Source organism: Rosa chinensis, chromosome 4, assembly GCF_002994745.2.
Source record: "Rosa chinensis cultivar Old Blush chromosome 4, RchiOBHm-V2, whole genome shotgun sequence".
In the NCBI taxonomy this organism is placed as follows: Eukaryota; Viridiplantae; Streptophyta; class Magnoliopsida; order Rosales; family Rosaceae; genus Rosa; species Rosa chinensis.
The window spans coordinates 20,522,242-20,547,876 of record NC_037091.1 but is presented as its reverse complement, the minus strand read 5'-3'; the positions used below and the strand labels follow the sequence as shown (position 1 = coordinate 20,547,876).

General features: G+C 41.6%; 1 protein-coding gene across 1 annotated transcript; it reads right to left on the bottom strand.

Moving 5' to 3' along the window:
- Positions 1-1,487: 1,487 nt before the first annotated feature.
- On the bottom strand, positions 1,488-14,302 carry LOC112198960. Its single transcript, XM_024340039.1, has 4 exons — positions 14,150-14,302; positions 13,291-13,378; positions 13,036-13,248; positions 1,488-1,525 (listed from the first exon to the last, which is right to left on the bottom strand). Exons 1-4 carry the CDS (start codon positions 14,300-14,302, stop codon positions 1,488-1,490), a joined length of 492 nt encoding a protein of 163 aa, XP_024195807.1.
- Between the last annotated feature and the right edge of the window lie 11,333 nt (positions 14,303-25,635).

Sequence of the window (25,635 nt, the reverse complement as noted above, 5' to 3'; positions counted from 1 at the left end):
TGGAATGGATGAAGGAATGTGTGTATTAGAATGAGAGGAGAAGGTGTTTATATAGGGAAGAAAAAGAAGAGTGAAATGATGAGTGGAAGAAAAATAATGAAAGTGGATCTAAGTTCACTTGTAAAATATGGAAAAGATAGAGAAATGATGAAATGAAAGCAAAGCATGAAGGTGCAGCAACATGGAAGTGATGATGATCTATTAAAGAGATTGTAGAAGAAAAATATATCCAAGGAAAAAGAGAAAAGCATCTAGCTTTCTTCATGTGGGTAGGAAACATGAACATGTGAATATTGAGCTGGTTTTAGGTCAGTTTCTGCCCCTTTATTCCTTCAATTATTTCTCCAACAAGACTTCATTATATGCCTTCGACTTCTTCATATGAAATGTTCCAATATGAGTGTAGATTATCCTGACAAATGTTCAGATTTTTATTCCATGCGGTTGGGCCGAAAATGCTGCTGGACCTCTTACAGGTCCAGTTTTCCAGTTTTGCTTCTGTAGAAAATTGGGCTGATTGTTTGAAGGCCTTGCACTCATAGTTTGCTCTGGCACTCTTCATAAGAAATGGTCCTTGGGCTTTCTAGAATGAATCTGGAAAGTTTCAACTCATTTGGAGTTCGGATGGTTAGTCTTCCACTCCTCATTTCTTGTCTAGCTCGCTTTCTCATTGGCTCAATTTCTCCAAGACATGCTTTGTCAGGCCAAAATGCTCATTTTGGGGCCAAACAGCTCATTTCATCATCGTCTACTCCAATGTACCTAAAAAAAATAGAAATTGAGTTAAAAATAGATTCGTTAAGGAATTAACTAAGCAAAATGAGAGGAATTAACTATTAAAATACCACATTAAAATGCTCCTATCAAATAGAACAGAATTTTCTCTATTTGAACATAAAAAAAAAAAAAAAGGTTTTTACATGCCCCAAACTTTATTAGCACTAACATGCTTTGAAACTAAGAAACCAACAACCTCTCTTAACTGAAATTACACATCTTGACTGAACTTAAAGTCTTAAACAAAGTGAAAATTTAAGAACTTGTGTAAGTTTTCAACATTCCAAAAGGTCCCGGTTTTCCTCTCCCTTTTCCTCAGATTTCTCAGCTACCAAGGAGTATGTTCAATACAATCAACAACAACAACAATCATAGCCACTAAAGTTTGAACCTTTTGCCTCATCATGACAAAAAATGTATGCTAAAATTCACAAACCAAGTTACATCCAGAATAAACACAGTAAGAAAATTAACAAAGGAGATGAAAGCGTAAAGTCAAAGACCTTTCAGAACAATATCTATGTATGAAATGAAAAATTCAAATACAGAATCAAATCAATGGGAAGAGATAAATAGATTCAGAAAAAGAAGCGCGGAAAGTGAACATCAAATAACAAGAAAGTGATGCTCCCAGGCCACTTCAGTGATTCAAATTACTAGACTCTTAATTGATTGAAGAAAACCCCTTACCTAGTAGAATCTTTCCAACTTCAATCAATCCTCGAATCCTTCTCAAAATCAATGTGCTCTGCAAAAAAAAAAGACATCAAAGCTAACTCACATATAGCTAATCAGCCTAATGATCCTAATCCTAATTGAACAGTACTTAATAATGAACAAGGTAAAGAAAAATTAACCACACTTGCTTAACGAGAGGGTAGCGGAAGTCATCAGCGTCGAGTTTGCGGAAGACAACGGAGGAAGCTCACGGCGAACCAAACCCCCTGAAATTTGATGTCGGTGTCGAATTGAAAGGTAGGCGAGGCAAACGTGAAATGATCGAAGCTGTGGAGATGACGCGGAGAGAATTACGGTTATGCTTGAGGGAGTGAGAAGATAGGGGAAGATAGGGGAATGGATCGAGGCTGTAAATACAAGAAGAAAATTGATCATGTAAACCCGAGTCCACAAATGGCTTAACTCTTCAATTTTTTATTTTTTTTTGTTTTCTCAAGAAACCGCCTGGCACCAACAATCCCGCCTCTACGGAATTGATTTTTAATTTTCTTCGGTCACTAATTACACAAGGGCTTTCTCTACAGTCCCTCACAACGATTCAATTTGGTCACTAATAAAAAAATATTACTTACCAAGCGGTCTGGGTCACTACTTGTCTTATACTTGGTCTAAAAATTATACAATGGGCTGGCTTTGGCTTATCATTTACATTACCGCCAAGTGATTTAATGACCACTAGTTCTTGTTGGTCAGTAAATCTATGTTATTTGTGACCATTATAATTAGGTCACTATGGATTTGGTCACTATAGCCCAATATTGTTGTAGTGCCCGCGTGAGCCCCACGCGCCGCCACTGTAGGTGGCGCGTGAAGGCTCGTAAGGCAGTGTTTTAATTCCGGTTTTTAGCCCATTAAATCCTATAAATTGTGTAGAGCTTGTATGTGAAGTTTGGTAAATTTTGGAGAAACTTGGAATTATTTATGAATTTTGAAGTTTAGGGTTTCGATTATCGAATTGCGAGAATCCGACCGTCGGATATCTCTCGGTTCTGGTTTGGAACCTTTAAATTAACGAATTGGTATTAGTGGTATAATTTGGGCTAAATCCGAGGAGAATTGGGAGGTGAAATTATGAGGAATTGATTTTAGGAATTTTATTAAATTATTGAAGAATTATTCACGGAATATAATTGTGTACAGGACGACGTACCGAGCTATTGCTCGATGACGGAACACGAATGTGTGATCGTCGGAATAGTACTGTGAGTGGACTTTTATTTTTCAAAGAATGATGCATGCTTTTATTTAATTGGTTCCGAGGTTATAATTTGTTTATCGTATTAATTTCCCGAGCATATGGTTAATTTCAGGAATGGTTTTGGATATTTGATTATTTGAAAGTTTTATGGCGTGCGGGGTCACGTCATTGGATTATGCTTATTTTCTTTTATTTATTTATTTCTGATGTGATTTCCGGATTTATACTATTTATATTATATTTATATTCGGTGATTTGAGATTTTTATGAGATTTTCGAAATGAGATTTCGATGGAGTAAATCTTTATATTTATTTATCTCCTATTTATTTTGAACTTGAGATTATCTTGGCGTGTGGGACACGTCATGGGAAACTCTTTTACGAGAGATGGGGAAGCTTTATGTACTTATGGATTTACTTGGTTTTCGGGTTTCTTTTGCCATACTTTGGGTGACTTATCATTGCTAGCATTGATTTTCCGCCTTTGTGGCGCGGTGATGGGATCACCGTAGCCCTCCGCCTTTGTGGCGCAGGTTACTGTCTCTGTGACAGTAATTCTATAGCCCGGTATCCTATTGCTACACTTAGTGGCGTAAGGGTATATTACGGGAGTAATGGGAGTATTTTAGCCTGGGAGGCTATCACCCGAGCCTGGGAGGCTCACTAATATGGCTATCGCCTTCCCCTACTCACTTTACTACTTAAGCTAGCGGGGCTAGCTTGATTTTCGTTTAACCAGCGGGGCTGGTCTTATTTTCCTTGAGTGTCAGAGTTCCAACTTTTTCTTTTAAATCGTATGTGACTAGCGGGGCTAGTCAGTTTTCATGAGTGGAACTCCTCTTGCTTTATTTTCGTTAATCCTTGCATGCATCGGGAATTTTTTCAGAAAAAGAAATAAATGTGGGAAAGTATAAAATCCATTTGGTTTAAAAATTGTTTATTTTTGTCCACTCACGCTAACGTATTTTATGTACTTTCCCCTGGGCCCTTCGGTTTCAAATGCCCAGTTTGCAGGCGAATTGGTTGAGGTCGGGCGTACACGAAGTTGAGGCATAGTCAACAGCATGGCTTCCGCATCTGTATTTGAATTAGGTTTTCCTCTTATACCTTTCTGTTAGAATTTCTCTGATTACCTATGGGATTTATGCTATCCGAGTTGAGATGTGTGTTTTGTGAATTGGAGACTGATGTTGATTTGGGGAGCAGGGTGGCTCCAGGAGCATAAGGATGAATTGATTGAGAAGTGTACATGTTTTCTACAGGTTTGGGTAGCCCATTTTAGGGGAAGTTCCGCCAAATTTTTGGTAGAATTTCTTCTAAGGTGGGCCCCGCAAGGTCACTTCGGATTTCAGGGTGAAATCAGGGGCGGGTCCTATCAATGTTTGTACTTGTGACCTAAAAGTGAATGGGACCTTGACGGGTAGATTCCTAGGGATCCCACGGTGTCGATAACCGTGAACCTCCGGAGGGGGCCGTGCTCCTATGTTTGTCGAGGAAGAGTGAGTACAGACAGTGAACCAGTCATAGGAGACTCAGGGCCAGGAAATGGACACTTTCGCTACTTGTAGTTACAAGGACTACAGAGTAGTTGGCCGGTTCTAGAAGGATGATGAACCAGGTCGGTCACCGATTTGTTTGAGTTTAGCCAGCAGGTAAGTATCTCGGAGCTCCAAACTGTGTGAAGCATACTGCACATGCTTTATAAAAGAAATAAATGTTTGTGGTTGCCTAACTTTAAAGTATTTTCGATAAACGTGCACAATATTATGTAGTAAATATTTTCAAGTATATTATTATTTTCAAACCTAGCATGGTTGGGTCAGCCCCTACTGGGCGTGCGAGGACGAAAGCTCACCCCTACAACAGTGTGCAGGTTTTGAGCATGTGGTCGGGAAGCGTATAGGAGAGGCACATGGCCCGGCTTGGCGTATTCCTCTTTGTCTTTACTAAAGTACGGTTTTGGGTCCATTATCGGATTTCGAAGTAAATTATTTATTTACTTTCTTACTAAATTATTTATTTATTTATTTATTTCCTACTCGCTTACAAAAATTTCGGGAGATCCGTAACCCTGGGGCGCGTCTCCCATGCTTGTAGTTGCTTTGTGATTTGTTTTATTTTCCAAATTAGGGCTCCGATTGCAAGCCCAAAACTCTTAGCCCATTTCAAATTCCGCTTTTGAAAATGTGTTGCTTGGTTGCTAGAACGACTTGTCCAAGAAAGTGTTTTGTAAACCAACAGTTTGAACCCAAAAGGCCTTGCGATTTCGGGTTGATGAGTTATCGGGATGTCATTCGTGACATGTTGGTTTCTCATTGGCTCGGGGTCGCGGCGCTGTGGGACCCCTCTCTCTGGTCACCACAGTAAAGTGGTATCAGAGCTCTAGGTTCCGAAATACTTTTGAAATCGTTTTTGCAAAAACTAGCAACCCTTCTCATATTTCTCACGTGTCGAATTTGGTCGAGCAAAACACTCGGTTTTCTTGGGCATTTAAAAATATGTTGGCAAACATATGTTTTTGACCCCTTTCTTCTATTTTACTATCTTCGGTTGATTACCTTTTCCCTCATTTCAATTACAAATATTTTTCCTTGGGGATACCTCCGAGTCGTTCAAAGAATTCCCATTGGATTTGAATAGTAAAGACGCCTTTGAGATTTCTTGGAAAATTATTTAGTTTATCTTTTGTGGTGCTCTAAAGTTTGGTTTAAAGTTTTAAATTGCCAATGCCGTCATGATGCCACTCGACCACAAACGCTCCAAAGGTAGTAAGTGTGAAGATTGGATATAGTGTTGGGTTAATTATTAGGGGATGGAGCATTAAGAAGTTACGAGGTTATATTGGGTGAGTTGGTACTCGGAAAAGTAGTTCGAAATGAAGTTGAAAGGAATATTTGTGTACCCCCTGCTAGTTTTATACAGCAAATTCTGTTGATGAATTAAAGTTTTTGTACTACATATATTGTTGCACGTATTGAAAAATATAGTGTTGGGCGGATCAAAGTGAAAATTTAGTGAAAATTTGAGGAAAAAGTGAGATAATGACCTCTATACAGTCATTTGGATAAGTTGTGTTCATATTTTCACTCGATTTCCTCTTCTTCCTTCCGAGCGATGGCCCGACTGCAGCAGTTCCCCATCGATGCTCTACAGAAAGAATGTGTGAATTTCAAGTAAGGTAGACACCTCTCAAGTGTTCCCCAAGTAGTGGACTAACAGGGAAACTTGTAAAGGCAACACAAACATGAAATTAAGTATTGCTTGAGCTTGACATCTCCCCAATCCTATTGTTAAATTGTGGAACGATATGAAGCCTTGTTGCTTTGCGAGAATCTATTGTTGCATCATTGTGTTGACACGATTACTTTGTTGAGAAACACACGAAAGTGAGAAACGACTAGTAGAGTCATAGAAACTATTCTTGGGTTACCATTGTGTTCCCTATAATCAGGGAAATTTTGGGAAAATAAATGATTGCGGTACCAGCAATGTACTTGAAAATGTTAGGATGCTTCGAGATCACAGGGTCACGCCCTTGTACTGGTATTAGTAGGATCACCAGCAACGTTTCTAAAAGTGGTCAAGAAAATATCTTTAAAGGATTATAACTTTAGCAGCCAGTTTTCTTTACTTCAAGGAGTCTTTGATTGCTTTGAAGTTAATAACACTACGAATTTCGGAAAGTGGACGAGTGGGTAGCACACTCTTGAAAGACAACTTTGATTACGTGGTTACAATGAAGTTGAAATGGTGACGTCAATGAGTATTTGAAAATTCAAAAGTTAATTTAATGCCTTATTCTACAGGGGTGTGGAGAAAGGCAATCAATGTGCCAAGTAGAACTACATGTTGTGGCTTCGCCATCAGGAAAAGGGAAAAATCGAGAAAGGTTTGAACACAAATGCTTGTGCGCAATTGGCGAGCTCATGAGTCTTCTATTGGGACAACCGTTCCAAAGGTTTCGTTACCTTAAAGGATTGAAGTTTGAGTTAGTTTCCTCTTGATGAAGATTATTAGCGTGGATGAGCCTAAAGCTTCAGTTTGATGCCTTAGTATGGAATTCATCTAAAGAGGTACACCATAATGAGGAACTTGAGTACGAACCTTTGTAGACTCGATTGAAATAAGAATTCACACGTCAACAGTAGCTCTCCCGGATCGATGTATCTCCTAGTTTTACTTAGGGAGAAATCCACTACACCGGGATTCGAGGCATGTCAAGGTAAAATGCGAATACGAGTACGAGCTCCAGAATCGAGGCGACAAATTACACATTTACCACATGCGTTCACTTTTGAGACAAAGTATTCGTAACATTTCTTCCACACCAGGAGCTTACATTAGCTGTTTTACATTCTTGCCTCTTACTACAAAAGTTGATTTTCGTCTCTTGCATTATTCAAAATGTTTTCCTCATAAGTCAAGAGACTAAATCTTAAACAATTGAGTTTTCCTTACTGAAGTGTTTTGTTTTACGAAGCTCGTACAATTTTAGGTTCTTTAGAAGTTTTACAAACTCAAAACTATCTTCAAGGCTGTTTCAGCAAAATGCATTTGAAATTATTCCCTTACTTACCAAAAAGTTCGTGCCAACAAATCTTGTTCGAAAAGTAGGAGAGTTTAAAATTTCCCTATTCTGTTTTCAAGCAAAAAAAAAAATTGGAATCCCAAGAATTTTACTATTTTGTCTCCGCAATTACTTGAAATTTAGTTTTATCCGACCTCTACTACTTTTAAATTTCTGAAATTTTGACGACGGTCTCAGTCAGCACCTCTACATTAAATTTACTGATCTTGTTTGGGTTGAAATTGCATATCTAAAAATTTTAGTCGTTAACTCATTTGAAATTATTTTCCAACTTCTTGGAAACTTGAAATGATAGTCTCGTTGTGGTTTTCTTTTCTCATTAGTTATCTTTTATGTAAACTGGTGGTTGGAAGAATGTTTGTTCACCTTCGAATTTACTCAGGACACCCGCTTCGAAAGTAAATGATTACTTTAAAGGAGAATATTTAGAAATTACTTTTTTGTTGTCAGACGAGGACACAAATAAATAAAGTACTTGTAACCGATTCAACTGTTTTGGCTTGACCAAAAATTGAAGGAGCGCTTATGACTTGATTTTTGAGTTTTGACATCAAATGAGTTCGTAGGGTGAAAATGAAAGTTCAAGGTCGATATCGTACGTGAATGGAAATGCTACGAACTTTACAAATTCTGAGGAGTCAACTTCGATTGGTGATGATCGAATTTCGTTGAGCCTTATCGAAATGTATTGTTGCAACTTGACGCCTTGAGCATTGGACGGTTTGTGCACTCAATACCTAGCAACCCATTGATTGGTGTCTCATGACGTGTAGTAGATACCTAGTTGTTGCGATTTTACAATGTGATATCAAGTCTACTGAATCATGTGCTTGGTTTCGACGTCATTTGGACAAGCTGTCACAATTGTTTGTTCATAGAGTAAACAGTATCCGCTAAGCTACGAATTAGGGTGTATGAGGTTTGACAACCAAGATCGTTGATAACTACGAGGCTGACGTCAGTGATGACATCGTTGACGTGTCATTCGTAGTGACGTTCTACGAAACTTATTTATGTTAGACATGCAAAGAAGCTTTGTTTCATTTCTTGGTTGCTACTCATATTTAAGGTTCAAATTACCGAGTAATTATTTACTCTCATAGAATGGAGATTTGATGTAGAAGTCAATCTATTTTCGGTGATTCTGAAAAGTAAGCTATTATTGCATGGTTGCAACGAAGTTGCTATTCGGTGAGTTACTTATCGAAAAGAATCATGATTCATGGAGAGAAGTGTATCCTATGGAAAGTATAATCGGAACACTTGGTGAAGTGATAAAGATAGCCCCGAAATTGGGAAATGTAGCTAACGGAAGCACAAAATTTGAAAGTTTTCTTAGTGTTATTATGTTGTGTAACTGGATGCGTGATGGGGTATTCCGCGTGAATTGTTTACAAGTAACGCTTGAGAAATTCTTACACTAAAGTGTTGGTCATTTAGTTGTGGAAACAAGGTTGATAAGTGGATTTACCACTGCTCTGCAGTATGTGGTTATTGAGATTAGTGGGTGACTAAGTGTTAGTCCCCGATTTGTTTTAAGACTCTTTGAATTATTCGGAAAGGCTGAAATGATAATGTCTTGGTTTATGGCATTGAGCTCAGAGGAGTAGGATGAGACAATGAAACCAAATGTATGCACATACACACACAATGTGATTGAAGGGAAAATTGCAATTTGCAAGAGCAAGTGGTTATCGAGTTTGATAAGCTCGTCCCCGTAAGAGAAGTAAGATGTACCATGTGAAAGGTAAAAGTTCAAAAAGTATCAGAGGAAGGTAAAACCATGTCTTGTGCACACTAGAGTCCGAGGTGAAAAGAAGTAACCTCTCTCATTCATGCTTTGGGCAAATTTCAAGGGCGAAATTTATTTTAAGGGGGGTAGAGTGTGAGCCCCCGAAAATTTTGTTTAATTTTTTTTAAGGTAATTTTTCACCAATAAGATTTTTCCGCAAGGTAATTTAAGTGAAGGAATTTATTTTGGAAATTATTTTAGTATCGAGACCACCTATTGGGCTGACAATTTAAGTTTCGGTTGAGATTCTTCCATTTGGACCTAGAAGGTTATCGAAGTTTAGTGAGGTGACCGTTTGTTAAAGTTTCGAAGACGATAAATTGAGTTGTAACAAAGTTTTGGATATTGGGTTTTTACGAGATCATGTTTTGGGACTATGACGAAGTTGAGAAACAGATTAGAAAGTTTCCGACGAAAGACGAATAAAAGAAACGTCACGAGCCCAAAACCGAAAGCAATCAGCTAGGAGAATTGTGTAATTCGTCGAAGGGGCAAATTTGACATTTCTCGTACGTGAGTATAAATAGAATACTTGGAAACCCTAACACCCAAAAAAAAAAAACCATTTCTCCTTCACTCTCGGCCGCACACTCTCTTTCTCCCCGACCTCACCCTCTCGTCCTCTCCCTCTGCCATCACCGGAACCACATCGTCCGGCCACCGCCTCACATCACCGCTACCACCAATCGAAGCACCACCTCAATCCGACCTAAACCCATAAGAGATCGACTCCATGCATCGACCCCGACCTCTCTCTTCCACTCTCCTTCTCTCTGCCATCGTCGGGAAACCTAACTTCCAGTCACCACCTCATGTCACCGCCACCATCGCTCGAACCAGCTCCCAATTTCCATCAAAACCCGAGTCCAGCATCGTCATGCATCAACTCCGATCTCTACCCGCTCTCCTCAAATTTGAGACGCCGCTGCACCTCCACGACCATCGGTCTCCGGTCATTTCTCCACCTCATCACCGTCCCCGGCGCCTTTAGCCAGAGCTAATGGTCAAGACCCCAAAGCCCTTTAGCTCCTCGATGCCGGACGCCACCATACGAGCGCTGCCAGGATCACGCCTTCTGCTGGGATCGATTCATCGTTTCCGGCCTCGTCAGAATGATGCCACCGCTAGACTAGGACCAACACCCCAACATTTACCAAAGCCCCTTGTCTCGACCTCTCACTCCGACCAGAGCTACCTCGCGCCGCACACGCCCCTAGCTCCGCCGCTCACGACTTCTGGAGCTTCAGATCACCTTTATTAGGTAGTCTTCGTGTTTCCCCTTTTGATTGGAGTTTCTGGTTTAAGTGGAATGAAATCCCTAATGCTATTGATTGGACTGTGTGAGGTTTTTGAATATGCGAATTGAAGTTTTTAGAGAAGATGAGCTATTGGGATAGCATTGATCGAATTCAGATACGATAAGGACATTCTGCAGTTTCTGATTTGGATACAAAGATTGGTGATGGGTTGATTATTGATTGTGTTTTACCTGCTAGGATCTGAAAGGATAATGGTGATGAGATGCAGCTACAAGGAATTGGTTTCTAATTTGGAAAAGAACAAGGGTAAGGGTCTTGCTACTTGGAAATCTGTTCTGCTGTGAAATATTGGTACATGGTGAAGTTGTGGCCTTGTGGATTACTTGAGATGAAATTGATTGAATGTATGGAGAGAGTTTATTTTCTCAATTAAGATGATGTATTTGGTTTTGGAAATGTCCTTTTGCTGATGGGCTTAATTTGGTGGTAATTGAGAATTAAAACTCGATGTGTTGAATGAGGTCAAAGGGATTGAGTAACCACAATTGTTTGAGAAATTGATTATGAAAAGTGGTGGATTTTATTTGATTGAGCTAAATTAGGATATTGGATTAACGTTCATGAAATAAGGTTAAAAATCAGAGTATTCTAGTGTCACCATATCCTGAAGTTATCGTAAGAATGTGATCATTCGGGAATGGTAATTACTATTTATTTGCTATTATTTAACAATTGAGTAAAAAGGGTCAAACCAGTTGACTTGGAATACATTAAGAAAATAAGTATAATCACCATATCCCGAAAGGAGTTTGAAAGGCGAAATCATTCGGGAATGGTAATTATTATTTAATTGCTTAAGGTTTAGAAGCTAAATAAATTGAGGTCAAATTGGTTGACCGAAATTTTAACATGGAAAGAACTGTGATCACCATCTCCCGAATGAGCTTACTCCGTTAAGTGAATTGTTCGGGAATGGTTACCATTAAGTATCGATTTAGAATAAATTGGTGACTCAAAGAAATTGTGCATATGAGTTATGCATTAGTTACTTATCGGATATACTTTTTGTTAAAGGACTCGAGCGTGTGCACATGAAATTGGAAGAAGTATCGAAAGTCGGAAACGAGGCTAAGATTGGGCGATCACTCCAATCCCAGGTAGGGTGAGCTGTCCCTTCCTTGTTAGAGGCTTTTCTATATGTGGAATGCTCTAGTATATTAATATGTTGCCTGCAAGTACGTTTTGATTGTTCATTAGTCGATGCCTCGTGATATCCGTGTTTCCATAACTGATAATTGCATATTGTGGAAACCGAGGCTAGACTTGCATGTTGAGATACTGTACCCATTGTATGTTTGTACTTGTGACCTGAAAGTGAATGGGACCTAGACGTGTAGATTCCTAGGGATCCCATGGTGTCGATAACCGTGAACCTCCGAAGGGGGCCGTGCTTCTATGTTTGTCGAGGAAGAGTGAGTACAGACAGTGAACCAGTCATAGGAGACTCAGGGCCAGGAAATGGACACTTTTGCTACTTGTAGTTACAAGGACTACAAAGTAGTTGGCCGGTTCTCGAAGGATGATGAACCAGGTCGGTCACCGATTTGTTTGAGTTTAGCCGGCAGGTAAGTATCTCGGAGCTCCAAACTGTGTGAAGCATACTGCACATGCTTTATAAAAGAAATAAATGTTTGTGGTTGCCTAACTTTAAAGTATTTTCGATAAACGTACACAATATTATGTAGTAAATATTTTCAAGTATATTATTATTTTCAAACCTAGCATGGTTGGGTCGGCCCTTACTGGGCGTGCGAGGACGAAAGCTCACCCCTACAATAGTGTGCAGGTTTTGAGCATGTGGTCGGGAAGCGTATAAGAGAGACACATGGCCCAGCTTGGCGTATTCCTCTTTGTCTTTACTAAAGTATGGTTTTGGGTCCATTATCGGATTTCGAAGTAACTTATTTATTTACTTTCTTACTAAATTATTTATTTATTTATTTATTTCCTACTCGCTTACAAAAATTCTGGGAGACCCGTAACCCTGGGGCGCGTCTCCCATGCTTGTAGTTGCTAAGTGATTTGTTTTATTTTCCAAATTGGGGCTCCGATTGGAAGCCCAAAACTCTTAGCCCATTTCAAATTCCGCTTTTGAAAATGTGTTGCTTGGTTGCTAGAACGACTTGTCCAAGAAAGTGTTTTGTAAATCAACAGTTTGACCCCAAAAGGCCTTGCGATTTCGAGTTGATGAGTTATCGGGATGTCATTCCTGACATGTCGGTTTCTCATTGGCTCGGGGTCGCGGCGCTGTGGGACCCCTCTCTCGGGTCACCACATGCGTTGCAATCTCTAATTCCTTCACTGTGGGGATATGCAACATAGGTTGATGTGCCAGAAAGTCTGCGATGGCCTGTCCCTTTACTGCTTTCTGGGGAACGTATTGGAGCAAGAACCCGGATAGGGCCAATACCCACTTGCCGATGCGGCCTCTCAGAATAGGTCGCGATAGCATGTACTTGATCAGGTCGGTCTGAGCGATGATGCAAGTAGTAAAGGATAACATGTAGTGCCGCAACTTGCATGCTGAGAAGTACAAGGTAAGACACAGCTTTTCCATTGGAGTATACCTAGTTTCGCAATTTGTTAGTGTCCTACTAAGGTAGAAAATGGCGTGCTCAATGCCTGCCTCATCATCCTGGGCGAGTAGGCTGCCAATGGAAGCCTCAGCCGCTGAAATATATAACTTCAGTGGAAATCCAGTTCTCGGGGGAACAAGCACTGGCGGGATCGCAAGGTAGGCCTTGATTCTATCGAAAGCCTCTTGATGTTTAGGCTCCCATACAAACTCATTCTGACATTGCAGCTTCAGCAATGGAGAGAAGGGCTGGATTTTACCTGCACAGTTAGAGATGAAACGTCTCAGAAAGTTGATCTTACCCAGCAAACGCTGCAATTCATTTTTCGTTCGCGGAGCAGTTGCCTTGATGACTGCGCTTGCTTTATCTTCAGGGACCTCAATCCCTCTCTGATGGACAATGAATCCCAAAAAATCTCCTGCTTGAACTCCAAAAACACATTTAGCGGGATTCATTCTGAGCTTGTGTTGTCGCATGCGCTAGAATACCTTTCTGAGATCAGTGATGTGTTCTTCTCTCTTTTGAGACTTCACAACTACATCATCGATGTAGACCTCTAAAATCTTCCCCAGGATGTCATGGAAGATAAGGTTCATGGCTCTCTGATACGTTGCACCAGCATTCTTCAGTCCAAAAGGTATAACCACATATTCAAAAACGCCCGCGAAGCCAGGACAAGGGAATGCAGTTTCATTTCTGTCTTCTTCTGTGACCGGAATCTGGTGATATCCTGCGGTGCCATCCATGAAGGACAACAATTCATGTCCTGCTACGGCGTCTACTAACATATCCGCTACCGGCATGGGATAGACATCTTTAGGTGTAGCGATATTAAGGTCTCTGTAGTCTACGCAGACCCTCATCTTGTCATTCTTCTTGCGAACATGCACTATATTAGATAGCCACTGATTGTACTTGGCTACCCTGATAATGCCCGATTTATGCATTTTTTCGACTTCCTCCTTGACAAGGACTTGGGTCTCTGAATTCATTCTTCATGGCTCTTGTTTCATAGGCCTCTTGTCAGGGAGTGTTGGTAGTTGATGGAAAACCAAGTCTGGTGACAGGCCGGACATGTCTTCATATTTCTCCGCGAAGCAGTTTTTGAATTCATGTAATAAATCAATGAGCCTCTGTTTCTCGCTAGGCTCTAAGTAAACGCTGATGACCACTTCCATAGGTTCATCTGCTGTTCCGAGATTGACCTTCTCAGTAGGATCTCTGACCTTAGGAGGTGTGTCGTCCAGTGCTGCTAGAGCGAGCTGAATATCAACCTCATCATCTTGTTCCTGGTCAGAGAGTGTCTCATTCATGGCCTCTAAGGTCGCGACTCGATCATAGGCCTCTTTTTCCACTAAGTACGATGATAATCTTTCGTACAGCGAGTGGAAGGCCTCTATCCCTTCCTTTGGAAGGTCGTAATCCATTATTCGTTTAAGGGCTTGGGCACAGCATGGCTAGGCCTTTCCAAGCCTTCTTTTGTGAGCGTAAGCCCCCACTGTGCCAATTCAGAGGCCGTCACCCCTGTGGGGCGTCCTTTGTCATCGATGCCACTGACCTGTAATGGAGTATAGGCTCCAAATAGTACCTGGCATCTACATAGTTCGCAAAAACTGGGAATGGACGAGGATCCGCTTTAATCACCTCTGCTTTATCTGTCTCCTTGTTCCACATAACTAGTTCTTGATGGAGTGTTGACGGAACACAGTAACTCCGATGGGTCCAGTCTCTGCCCAGAATAGCACTGTAGGCCGCATAACAATCTGTCACAAAGAAAGCATAAACTCCCTCAGCAGGGCCAACCTTGATGCGCAAGAAAAGTAATCCCAGGGTTTTTGTTACAGTCCCCGTGAAGTTTTTTAGCGTGAGGGACGTAGACTGGATTTTCTCCTTCTTGATTCCGAGCAAGTGCATGGTCCTGGTAGTGATGACATTAACGGCAGCTCCGGTATCAACCATGATCTTGCTAACTTTGGTGCCGCTAACTTCTGCTGTTATATATAGAGGTCTCATGTGTTGGACCATAGTAGGTGTTGGCTTGGTGAAGCTCATGAAGAATTCTTTGCTGTGAGCATCCTCCGTTTCAAGAAACACAGCTTCTTCCACAGGCGTCATGATTCCCGATGTGATCTGCAAGGGCTGCAAACTACTTTCCTAAGCTTCGACGCAGTCCTGAGAGGCGACCGGTAGCGCATACCGCACGGGGAGTACGTAAAGCATGTTGCAAGATGTGTCAGTCATATCTGTCTCCTCCATGTCATCTTCCAAATTAAGCTTGGGTTTGTTAACAGGGGCGTCAGTGTTGAATTGCTTAGCCAAACGATCTACTAACGACTCCTCTGTAAGGCCTTTTACCTCACACTGCTTATGTTCTTGTATCACTAGTGCCTGCTTGGGCAAGTCTGACTTCTGTTCCCTTGCTGAGCTTACCTCTAGGGGAGTGACCACTACACTCTGGGCTCTTTTTGGTCTCCATTGTAAAGTATCGGTAGTCTTGTCCTTGCCCCCTAGTCTCTCAAAAACTGAAGATTTAGCTTCTGGTTCCTCGCGAAATAACCTGCGCCTGACATGTGGTCGCCGAGTCGGCAAACTCTCCTTTCGAGCTGGAGGAGGTGTTCTCTCTTCAGTGATCCTGCAAAAAACATTGGGCTTAGATGCCCCTGTTGCTTGTTTCTGAAGGCTGCGGGGAGCCACTAATGGCTTAGCAGCTAGTGCCTCCATCTCCTTCTGATACTGCTCAGGCGATTTGACCAATTGCGAAGGCTTGATCAACCCCTGGTCAAGAGCCTCTAGCGCGCGCTTGGCTTCCCTGAACCTGCGCTGTAGTTTCCTCTTCTTGGAAGGGCTTATTCGTCACGCCCCCAAATCCAAGGCCAATATTGTACTGAAATATGGCTCGTGAATTTGTGACGTGAGTCAAAACAAATAAAATTTTCTTCTTGAATAAATCAACAGGAAGTAAAAGAAATTATATACATGTTTGAATAGTACTTTTATTAGAAAACAAATATCGGTAATATATTTACAAAACCAAAGTTAAGCAAAAATTCGAATCAGTACAGGTATTCACTAGAAATAGTAGTAGAAAAATATTATTTTATCTAGTAGGTTCATCCCGTTTCCCCAAGCATCTACTCAATACCTGAAAACAAAAAGGTGTAGCATCATGAGCAACACAAGCCCAGTAAGTACACAACTTACATTCTTATATTAATGTGTCTTATAAGAAATCAAAACTGAACAACCAATTAAAATGTACCAAGAACCATTTATATGTTCATACGAATTCTTAAATATGTATATATATACACACAATACATACACACACATATATACAAATATATTCATTCATGTGAATGGTTTGGTAATAAATCACATAGTCACATCTTCTTATCAAACCAACAAATATTGTAGTATTAATATGTTAAATAACATTAAAGCAATACATGCTTGATTCTATTTTTACTCACACCATCACATATTAAAAATATATCATAGATAGATATTTGATCAAAATAACATAAGTACATTTCTCTTTTTAGTGAATTTTCAGATTAACTGGTAACAAATCACAAATCCACGTGTTAGGGACCGACGTAATATTCCCAAAACACGGGACACAAATCCACATACTAGGGTCCGACGTACTATACCCAAAGCATGGGACAACCAGGTTGACTGGTATCAAATCACAAATCCACGTACTAGGGACCGACGTACTATTCCCAAAGTACGGGTAAGCCGCAGCATACCAAAGACACAACTAAGGCATGTATACTCAAAGTAAGCACACTTCCTAAGAGTATAATAGTGCACTATCTGAAGGGACTAGAGCCCACAGCTTAATCTCCACATAACACCAAAACAGTTTTACCAGTAATTCACTTAAGCACGGGGTTGTTGTAATCACCCGGCTTCACAATTGTACTTTTCAAACATAATCAAAATCACAACATACAATCTTTATAAATTATAGATCGTAATATATGTATATGTACACACACATATAGATACATATACTTAGGAATAATCTCATATGAAAACATGTATAATATAATTGCATATCACAAATAAGTAAATTTACTAGCAAACAACATAATTAAAAAGAAGCTTATACATAATTGAAATCAAGTAAAAATAGATAATAATAAAGCACAAACATTAAATAAGTAACTATAAACAATTTAACAAAATTAAATTATAGTTAGTATAAACATTAAAAAGAAGCTTATACATAATTGAAATCAAGTAAAATAGGTAATAATAAAGCACAAGCATTAAATAATTAACTATAAACAATTTAACAAAATTAAATTATAGTTAGTATTTCAGTCCTTATGTCCAAATCCATTGAAGTTCATCAACCACGTTCATGTTTCTCCGATTAGAGTCATCAAACTTCAAAATATGTTATGTTGTCCATCACAAGTCCGAATTAGTCAAATGAGTACACCATTTCAAAGGTTTTTTCACAAGGAATGCAATGGAATAATTCATGTAGTCCAGATCAGAGTGATATAGTCCAGAAATGGTGAAGAACCATAACAGTGCAGAAACCGATATTTTTAATACTGTCCTTTGATGTCTAAGTAATTACGTACTGTGTATTTTATCATTACTTCTCAAACTTTCCAGATCAGAAGTAGAGGTCCTAAGCTTCAAATTGATATAAAGTTTGTAGAAAATGGATAAGAAATGAGGGAGATATGAATTTTTGAAGTTGTGATGGCTGTATGAGATTTCCAGCGAGTTTAAAAGTTGGAAACTTTGATTAGCCATAACTTCTTCATTTCTTAACCTTTTTTTGTGATTCAAAAGCCTAAACTGAAGAACTTTTGATGAGGAATTTAATACTGTAAATATTTTTGACAAAACAGATTTTGTTATATACGAAAATACTGGTTTGCAGCAAAGCAGATCCTTTTCCATTTTATCATTGATTATGTAGTTTGATAAATCTTAAAGACAAAAGAATATAAAAATGTATTCATGTACTTACTTAAGAAACTCAGGGGTGAGGTGAAGATTTTGGTCTTGAATTCAAGCTTGGACTTCTTTAAGAAAAACAAAGGGAGCTTCTAAAGAGAAGAAAGGATGAAGGATTTGTGTGGGAACTTGAGTTTTCTCTACAACTAAGGAGGCTTCAAATCAGTTTTGCACTTGATTTTTAAGCTTGTAGGAAATATGATAGAGATCATGTGTTTATATAGGCTAGAATTAAGCATAAAATAAGTAAGTGGCTAATTATTATAAGGTGAGTGACTAATTACTATTTAGGTTAAATGATTAAAATGATAAGATAAAATTAAAAAAAGTAATAAAAGAAAGAAAGCATAAATCCACTTGCTAAATATTTATATATGCATATATATATATATGTATGTACACATACACATCCATATGCACATTTACCCAATTAATAAGTAAAGAACTTTAGTGCTTTCCTTAAGGTAAAAAAAAATTACAATAATTAGTACTAAAATGACATGCATCACAAAAATAACATAGATAAGAGTCTTGAACTCAATAACAAAGATTTTTTTTTTTGAATATAGTTAATAATATAGTGTTCTATAGTTGGCACTAATTTTCGGGTTATTACATTATTTCCACTGCCTTCCCCTTTTCCCTGGTGTACCATTTTCCTTCCTTGATGGTGGCAGCTGGAGCAGGTGGGATATAGGGCTTGGTCAAATTGTTCTTGCGCTCGTTCGTGGCCTTCTCCTCTTGTTTCTTATCAACCGCAGCCACTTTCAGTTTCTTGAATAAATTGGAGTCCTTTGTGGATGGTGGCGACTCCATTTTCTCTTTTTCTCTTGGGCTAGAAGGTTGATAGTTCCGCGATGGGGAGGCCCACTTAATAGGCAGGAGAGAGCCAAAATGAAATGTCTGCTCGACCTCTTCATGTGACACTTGGATGTCACACTCTTCTTTACATTGCGAGCATAGGACCACGGGTGAGGCTTTTCCGACTGGTCTAGCTTTCTTCTTTGCAGGGGTCTCATCCTCGGCAGACTTTCCTTCTCGTTCCCTTGTACTCAAATCCAAGGTTGGTTTCCTCTGGTTCTGCTTGGCCCAATTCACATCGACCATATTGATCCCAGTGTCGGGAAAAAGGTTCAAGTCTACAAGCGCTGCTGTCGTTACTGGAGCTTCCACCTGCAAACTGCCATTATTAAGCCATACCCATGAATCTGGTCTTTGAGCTTCACACAGTCAGCGGTATTGTGATTCCACAGGTTGTGGAATTTGCAGTACTTCTTCCCTTTCAGCTGGTCTGGTCGAGGAAAAGGTCCAAAGTCGGTCTTCACCATCTTCGCAGCGATCATCTCATCTAGAGTCTCATGTGCCTTATTGGCATCATAAGTATATGTCGTGAACTCAGGTTTGGTGAAGGCCATCGATTTGAGCTTGACATGCTCCTTGGAAATTTTCAGTTGCTTCAGGGCTGGATTCTTCCTCCCGGTTAGTTCATAAGCAGCGATATCATTCTCCTCTTCCTCATCGTCATCTTGAACCACCTCTTCAATGTGATGATGGTAGTAAGGGTCATAAGTAGCCGGCTGGTAGCTCAGGGCCGTTATGGTGCGATGTTTTCCTGGTACATATGTCCCTTTGGACGCATTCTTCCTTGCATCAGTTTCTCTGAAGAGATGTTCAAAGCTGCCTACCTCTGTGATGAGCTCTCCCATTGACTGGATCATGCTGCCATGTTGCTTCTTTCACTGACGAGGCTCCAAACCCTTGACCGCCAGTTTGACTAACTCTTTCTCGGGCAGGATGACATTCAGCTTGGCTTTCTGAATTTGGAAGCGCTGAAGATAGGCCACAGCAGACTCTGTGGGCTGTTGGGCCATCTGAGTGAGAGAAGCCAAGTCAACCTCAGGCCCAATGGCTCCAAAGGTTTCTCGGAAAAGCTTTTCCATCGCGGGCCAATCCGCCACTGTCCTTGGCCGAAGTTTGGAAAACCACCTAAAGGCAGCTCCCGAGAGAGAAGTGCCAAAGATCCTGCATTTGAGGATATCATCATTCTGGTACTGGCCGCATTGTACCCTAAACCTGGCCAGATGGGTAGCCGCATTCTCGGCGTCTTCTCCTGAAAAAGTAGAAAATATGATATTTTTATAACCCATGGGAAAGGGCGCGAGCATTACATGCGGCGGGAAAGGTCCCTCATAGACCCCATCCACTTGGGTCCTAGGATTGGCCAGCCTGATCATCTCCTCTACCTCTTCACGTCTTACATACTCTGGGCCCGGAGGTGGAGGAGGGGGTGTTACCACAGTATGGCAAGCCACCTGTAAGGGTATTGTCTGGTTTAGAGTCACTGTCCCTTCTCCTACACGTACAGTGCGGGTTGTAGCTGGTTGCTGAAGAGTCACTGCTGGTATGGGCATCTCTTTTGTCAAGGCTGTTATCTTAATCGGGTTACCAGCCTGGTCAATCCCATAGTAGCCTCCTGGCAGTTCTTAGTACATGTTTTCTGCCCCGTCGCTGTCGTATTGAGTAAATGTGGTAGAGCCAAATCTGGTTCCACTAACTTTCGATGCCTGATGCTTCTCTCTGGTAGTCTGTTTGCCTGACGGGGTGGCATTTTCTTTGCTGCCGCTGATAACCAGAGTTTGCTCCTTACTTTTCAGTTGCGTAGCAGTAACGGTTGTGGAAGGTGTAGCGGTATTGCTGGTAACTTTCTCTCGCTGGTTCGGCGGCACATACTTGCTCGAACCAGACGGCTGGCCAAGGGAGCCGAGGATAGCATTAGGATCCCCAAAAGCTTTGTTCAATACTTCTCTTGCCTGGTTCAATTCGGCTCTTTGCATGGCCACCTCGGTTGAGAGGTTAGCGCCATCCTTGCGAAGACCTGCCATATCTGATGCAGTCTACTTCGTTTGGTTCGTGATGGCCTCCATGATCTCTTTTTGGCATTGATTCTGCTCACTAGTGATACCCGTGGCATGAGCCCTTACTTCACTTTCTGATTGTGTGATTTGTTGCTTAGTGTTTCTGTTGAAGAATACGGGACCTAAAGTAAGAAGCATGATGGGGAGAGAGAGAGAGAGAGAAGACACCGGATGTATAGTGGTTCACCTTGCACTTGGGGCAAGGCTACGTCCACTTAGAGATTCTACTATGAGTGAGGTCAAATGACCTTTGTAGTGATACAAGTATAGGGATCATGGATCCATCCCTTCTAAGAAGGGGAGGACTTCCTCTTATAGCTAAGAGGAAGTCCCCATCTAGTTTACATTTCCCATGTGGGACATAATACACATATTGCTTCTCTTGAAGCCTTTTGGAGAGCATGGGAGAGTAGCCTCCCGACTAGATACCGGCCGACCTCCACCATGGCAACGTAGCTCGGGTGTCGGTCTACCGGATGCATGTCATAGGCGGGGCTAACCATGCCGCGCGGCCCACCTAAGAGGTCGTTGTTTATGCTTGGCGGTATGTGATATAGGTGGTATGTACAAGTCCCCCGAGTCCCCGAGTAAGAGGCGCTTCTTGGTTGGGGAGTTTAAATGTGATGCCGCCAAGTATGAGTGATGACCTCGTTGAACGCTATACCCATACTAGTCCCCCAACTCCGTAAGTAAGAAGGGACTCTACGGGTAGGTTGGTGCCCCGGGGCCCTCATGAAGCTAGTACCTGCAAATAAGATAAGAGTGCAGAAAAAAGCATATTGATTGCGCTAGGGCAATCGAAGTGACATTTGAGTCAAATGCATCAACGTGCATGAATGTTTATGAGATGCATGATGCAAAGATGTGTGACGAACACGGTAAGAAATAATGATATGTGTGATGAACACGGTAAGACATAATGATATGTAATGTTGTATGCACGTGATGCATATGCGTTAGGATCGGGAGTGTTGTTACTCGCTGAGTCCCCCAAGTCACATAGTTAGTAAAACGAGAATTTGGACTTTGAGTTCGCTCATGTCGAGCGGGTGATTGGTTATATGAGTTTTGGCCTATGGTCTTATTAATGGGATGTAAAAGAAATTTAATTGTTGCGATCAACAATAGGTGAAAAATTTCAATATTTCCATTAATAGACCATGGAACGAAAAGTATGAGTGTGAAGCTCAATGATAGTCCCGGTCGGGTACTACCTCCACTGATGATAAGTGGTATGAATAAGTCCCCCAAGTGTACAGAACGGTCGGGAGGTGAGATGACTCAGAAGCAAGGGATTGGACCTTGGCTTACTTCGCCTCCGGTACCAAGTCGGGTTTTCTGAGGGCTTAAGCCTATGGTACCCGATGAGGTAGAATGAGGATTTGAGTCTCTGATACCCGGAAGGGTAGATTGAGGACTTGAGCCTCTGATACCCTGAAGGGTAGATTGAGGACTTGATGCCTCTCATACCCGATGGGGTAGTATGAGGGCTTGATGCCTCTTGTACCCGATAGGGTAGCATGAGGGCTTGGTGCCTCTCGTACCCGATGGGGTAGCATGAGAGCTTGATGCCTCTCATACCCGATGGGGTAGCGTGAGGGCTTGATGCCTCTAGTACCCGATGGGGTAGCATGAGGGCTTGATGCCTCTCGTACCCGATGGGGTAGCATGAGAGCTTGATGCCTCTCGTACCCGATGGGGTAGCGTGAGGGCTTGATGCCTCTAGTACCCGATGGGGTAGCATGAGGGCTTGATGCCTCTCGTACCCGATGGGGTAGCATGAGGGCTTGGATAGCGTGGCCTGGTGAGGTCACGTGAGGGCTTGAGCCTCCTTAACCCAATGGGGTTGAATGAGGGCCGGTGGGCTCCTTTACCCGGTGGCGTGGCCCCGGGTAGAATGATGTAACCTCGTTGGGGTAAATGAGGACTTGTGCCTCTGATACCCGGAAGGGGTATCCGGTGGCTTTGGCCTCTGGTACCTGATGGCGTGGTCCCGGGTAGAATGATGGCTCTGTGCCTCGTAACCCCGTTGGGGTACCTCGCTCGGGGCGAGGATTTTAAGTGCTGCACGTTACACTTATTTAGTGTCATATGTATATATGTAGCAATTTAATTGATGAGCAATTAAATTAACGTTTGACACTAATACATAGGCATATTAGATATGATATCGAAATTATCAAATATCGTAGGCATGCTTAGATTATAGAAATCGTTATTTGAAGCATGTAAACCATTGCATTAGCTCAAATTTGAAAAAGTGTAAATGAGAACTTATCTTTTACCGATTAGAGAAGTTGGAAATTGGGATTGGCCCGCATACCAAATCATGTTGGAGTTGTTCAAGCATGACGTTCCATGTGATCGATGAATGATCGTCAATAATTTGCTTGGCCTTGTATGCACAAGAAGATGCCCGGTTTAGAGTGATTTGTTTCCTCCAAAAGCAAGACAGAAGAAGTGATTAGCAATTTATATGATTTAATAGCGTAAAAGATTGAATTGTTCATATAGGTATACGATCATGCCCAATAAGAATTTGAGTACACAATAAATAATCATGGGTGAGACCGTGAGACTGTGCCCATCCCGCATTGATCACAACTATTGCATGGGAATAGTAATGATGGGTAAGTAGGGCATGTAACGATGAACAATTTGCATGTGAATTTAAAGAAGTAAAATATAGAGATGAAACAAATGTGCTTGACTGGTGTGTAGATATGTTTTGCAATTGTACATGTATGGGATCATGTAAATTAGTTTGAATCTATGAGTGGTGTCATAGCTAGAGTCAAGTATGACATTTGTGTTATGAAGGTGAGAGCCATGCATGAACTGGTCCTATGTATTGGACTTGGTCAAATGGCACATGCAAATACGTATAGATGGCCTAGTTTTTTTTTTTTTTTATGCTGCCACGCTCGACATGTAGCAGTCATGTGACATGTATGTGTAATAAAGCATATGATTGACAGTTATGAAGTATAGATAGAAACTCAAAGATGTGTGAGTTTGGTACTGATGCTTAATTGCAATCATGATTGCATATATGGCACAAGCAAATAATTAAAAAGCTAGCTCGTATGTGAGGGTTAATTGATAAATATGTGCAATCAATTAATATTGCGGTAAGATCATGCAAGTAGATCGAACATATTCAAGTCAGATGCATATTTGCTGTAGCTGTGCATAAGCAGACAAGTATATATACTACCTTGCCTGGCATTAATTTAGAGTATAGCAGGTCACGTGTAAGATTTAAATCATGACAAGTAGCCATGCTATTTAGAAGTTGTAATAGGCTGCCTATATATACTCATATATAAAACATGCGTTTGTTTACGTTGATGACGTTTGAAAAACAAAAACTTATCTCAGCCGAGCTGTGAAGTACTGTTGGATGGTTCCCGGACTAGTTGGATGATATGGCTAAGATGCAGACGCTCGATCCCGACACCTAAAAAGAGTCCCCGTCATTAGTAGTGCGGTGTTGTTGAGGAGGGTCTGCCTTCTTGCTATACCAGGTTGGGAAAAAGCGAAGACCCTCCAGGCGCTGGGTGTACCTAGTAGTTCTTCTCTCGTCTCCCTTTTTTTTTTTTTGAATCCCGGAGGATCTCTACTGCTTGGGAGAGCATGGGTTGGTGAAGCTTTGGAATGACTTGACCGGGATGTGAAGGTGGTACCGGTGAGTCTGTAAGTGGGAGCAACCAAGATGATGATGGTCGTGGTGATGGCAGCGAGACTCAGGTGGGATGCGAGAGTTGCCAGTACCATGAGGAGGAGTCGCCGACGTGAGATAAAGATACTGTTGGGAGGTGCCGGGATGAGTCACCGAGAGGGATGCCGGGCTCAGAGCTTGACCCATTGGGATTTTGAGACCGAGGTGGGTCAAGGGACAGAGATGGATCCTCCGGGATGTGCAGTGGATACCGGGCGGGGTCTCCAGATTAGGTCTCGGTGATGCCGGGTGCCGGTGTGGGTTTTAAGAATGTGTTGACAGCGGTACCCGTTGGTGAAGTGCTCGCGGTATGGGATGCTGGGTACCGGTATGTAGGAGAGGCATCGGTGATGCTGGGTACCGGTGAGTAGTAGTATGTAGACTTGGTGGTGTAAACTGGTTTGGAAGTTTGGGAATGAGGGCGCATTGGCTAGTTCGGTCCCCGAGAAAGAATTCTTGGATGGAGCCACCGAGATGTCGAGTGCCGAGGGCTCACTGAGAGCTTAACTGCTGCGGTGACTAGCTGAGATACCGCGACTGAGCAGAAGTCACGGGTGGAAATGGATTGTGACTGGGTTGGTTGCCACAAACCCGGATGGGTTGATCCGGTGTCTTGAAATTTTGGACTCATATGTCCCGGTCGGGAGGTGGAAGGATTGGCCAAGTCGTGTCACCGAGAACCGTTGCCGGAAAGAAAAAAAATTCGGGTGCCCGGAGAAGATTTGGGTAGCCAAGGTGTCGGCTTGTGATTCTATTTCTGGTGTTACCGGACAAACAAAGTGGTTTGGGCTAATTGTTTGAGGCTGACAAGAGTCATCGGGAACTGAGGTCGCTGCCCGGAGATGGTGAGGTTGCCGGAGAGGATTTAGAATACATGATGATAACATGATGATGATTATTCGTCTGAGGCCCAGAGAGTTGATGCTGTGCACGTACCCGCTGGCTCATGAGAGTCCCGGAGAAGAGTGGAGCTTGTGAGCTTGGGGGTAAAGGGTGCGTAGCCGCTGACTCATGGTACCCGGTC

Bases quoted from the DNA above. Each gene is read 5' to 3' on its own strand.
- LOC112198960 (XM_024340039.1), bottom strand. From the start codon at position 14,302: ATGAATGAGACACTCTCTGACCAGGAACAAGATGATGAGGTTGATATT. The intron at 13,249-13,290 runs GTAAGATCAACT...CTAACTGTGCAG, and splicing joins TGAATTGCAGCGTTTGCTGG to GTAAAATCCAGCCCTTCTCT. The intron at 1,526-13,035 runs GCATTGAGCACG...TTTTTTTTGCAG, and splicing joins CGCCCAGGATGATGAGGCAG to AGCACATTGATTTTGAGAAG.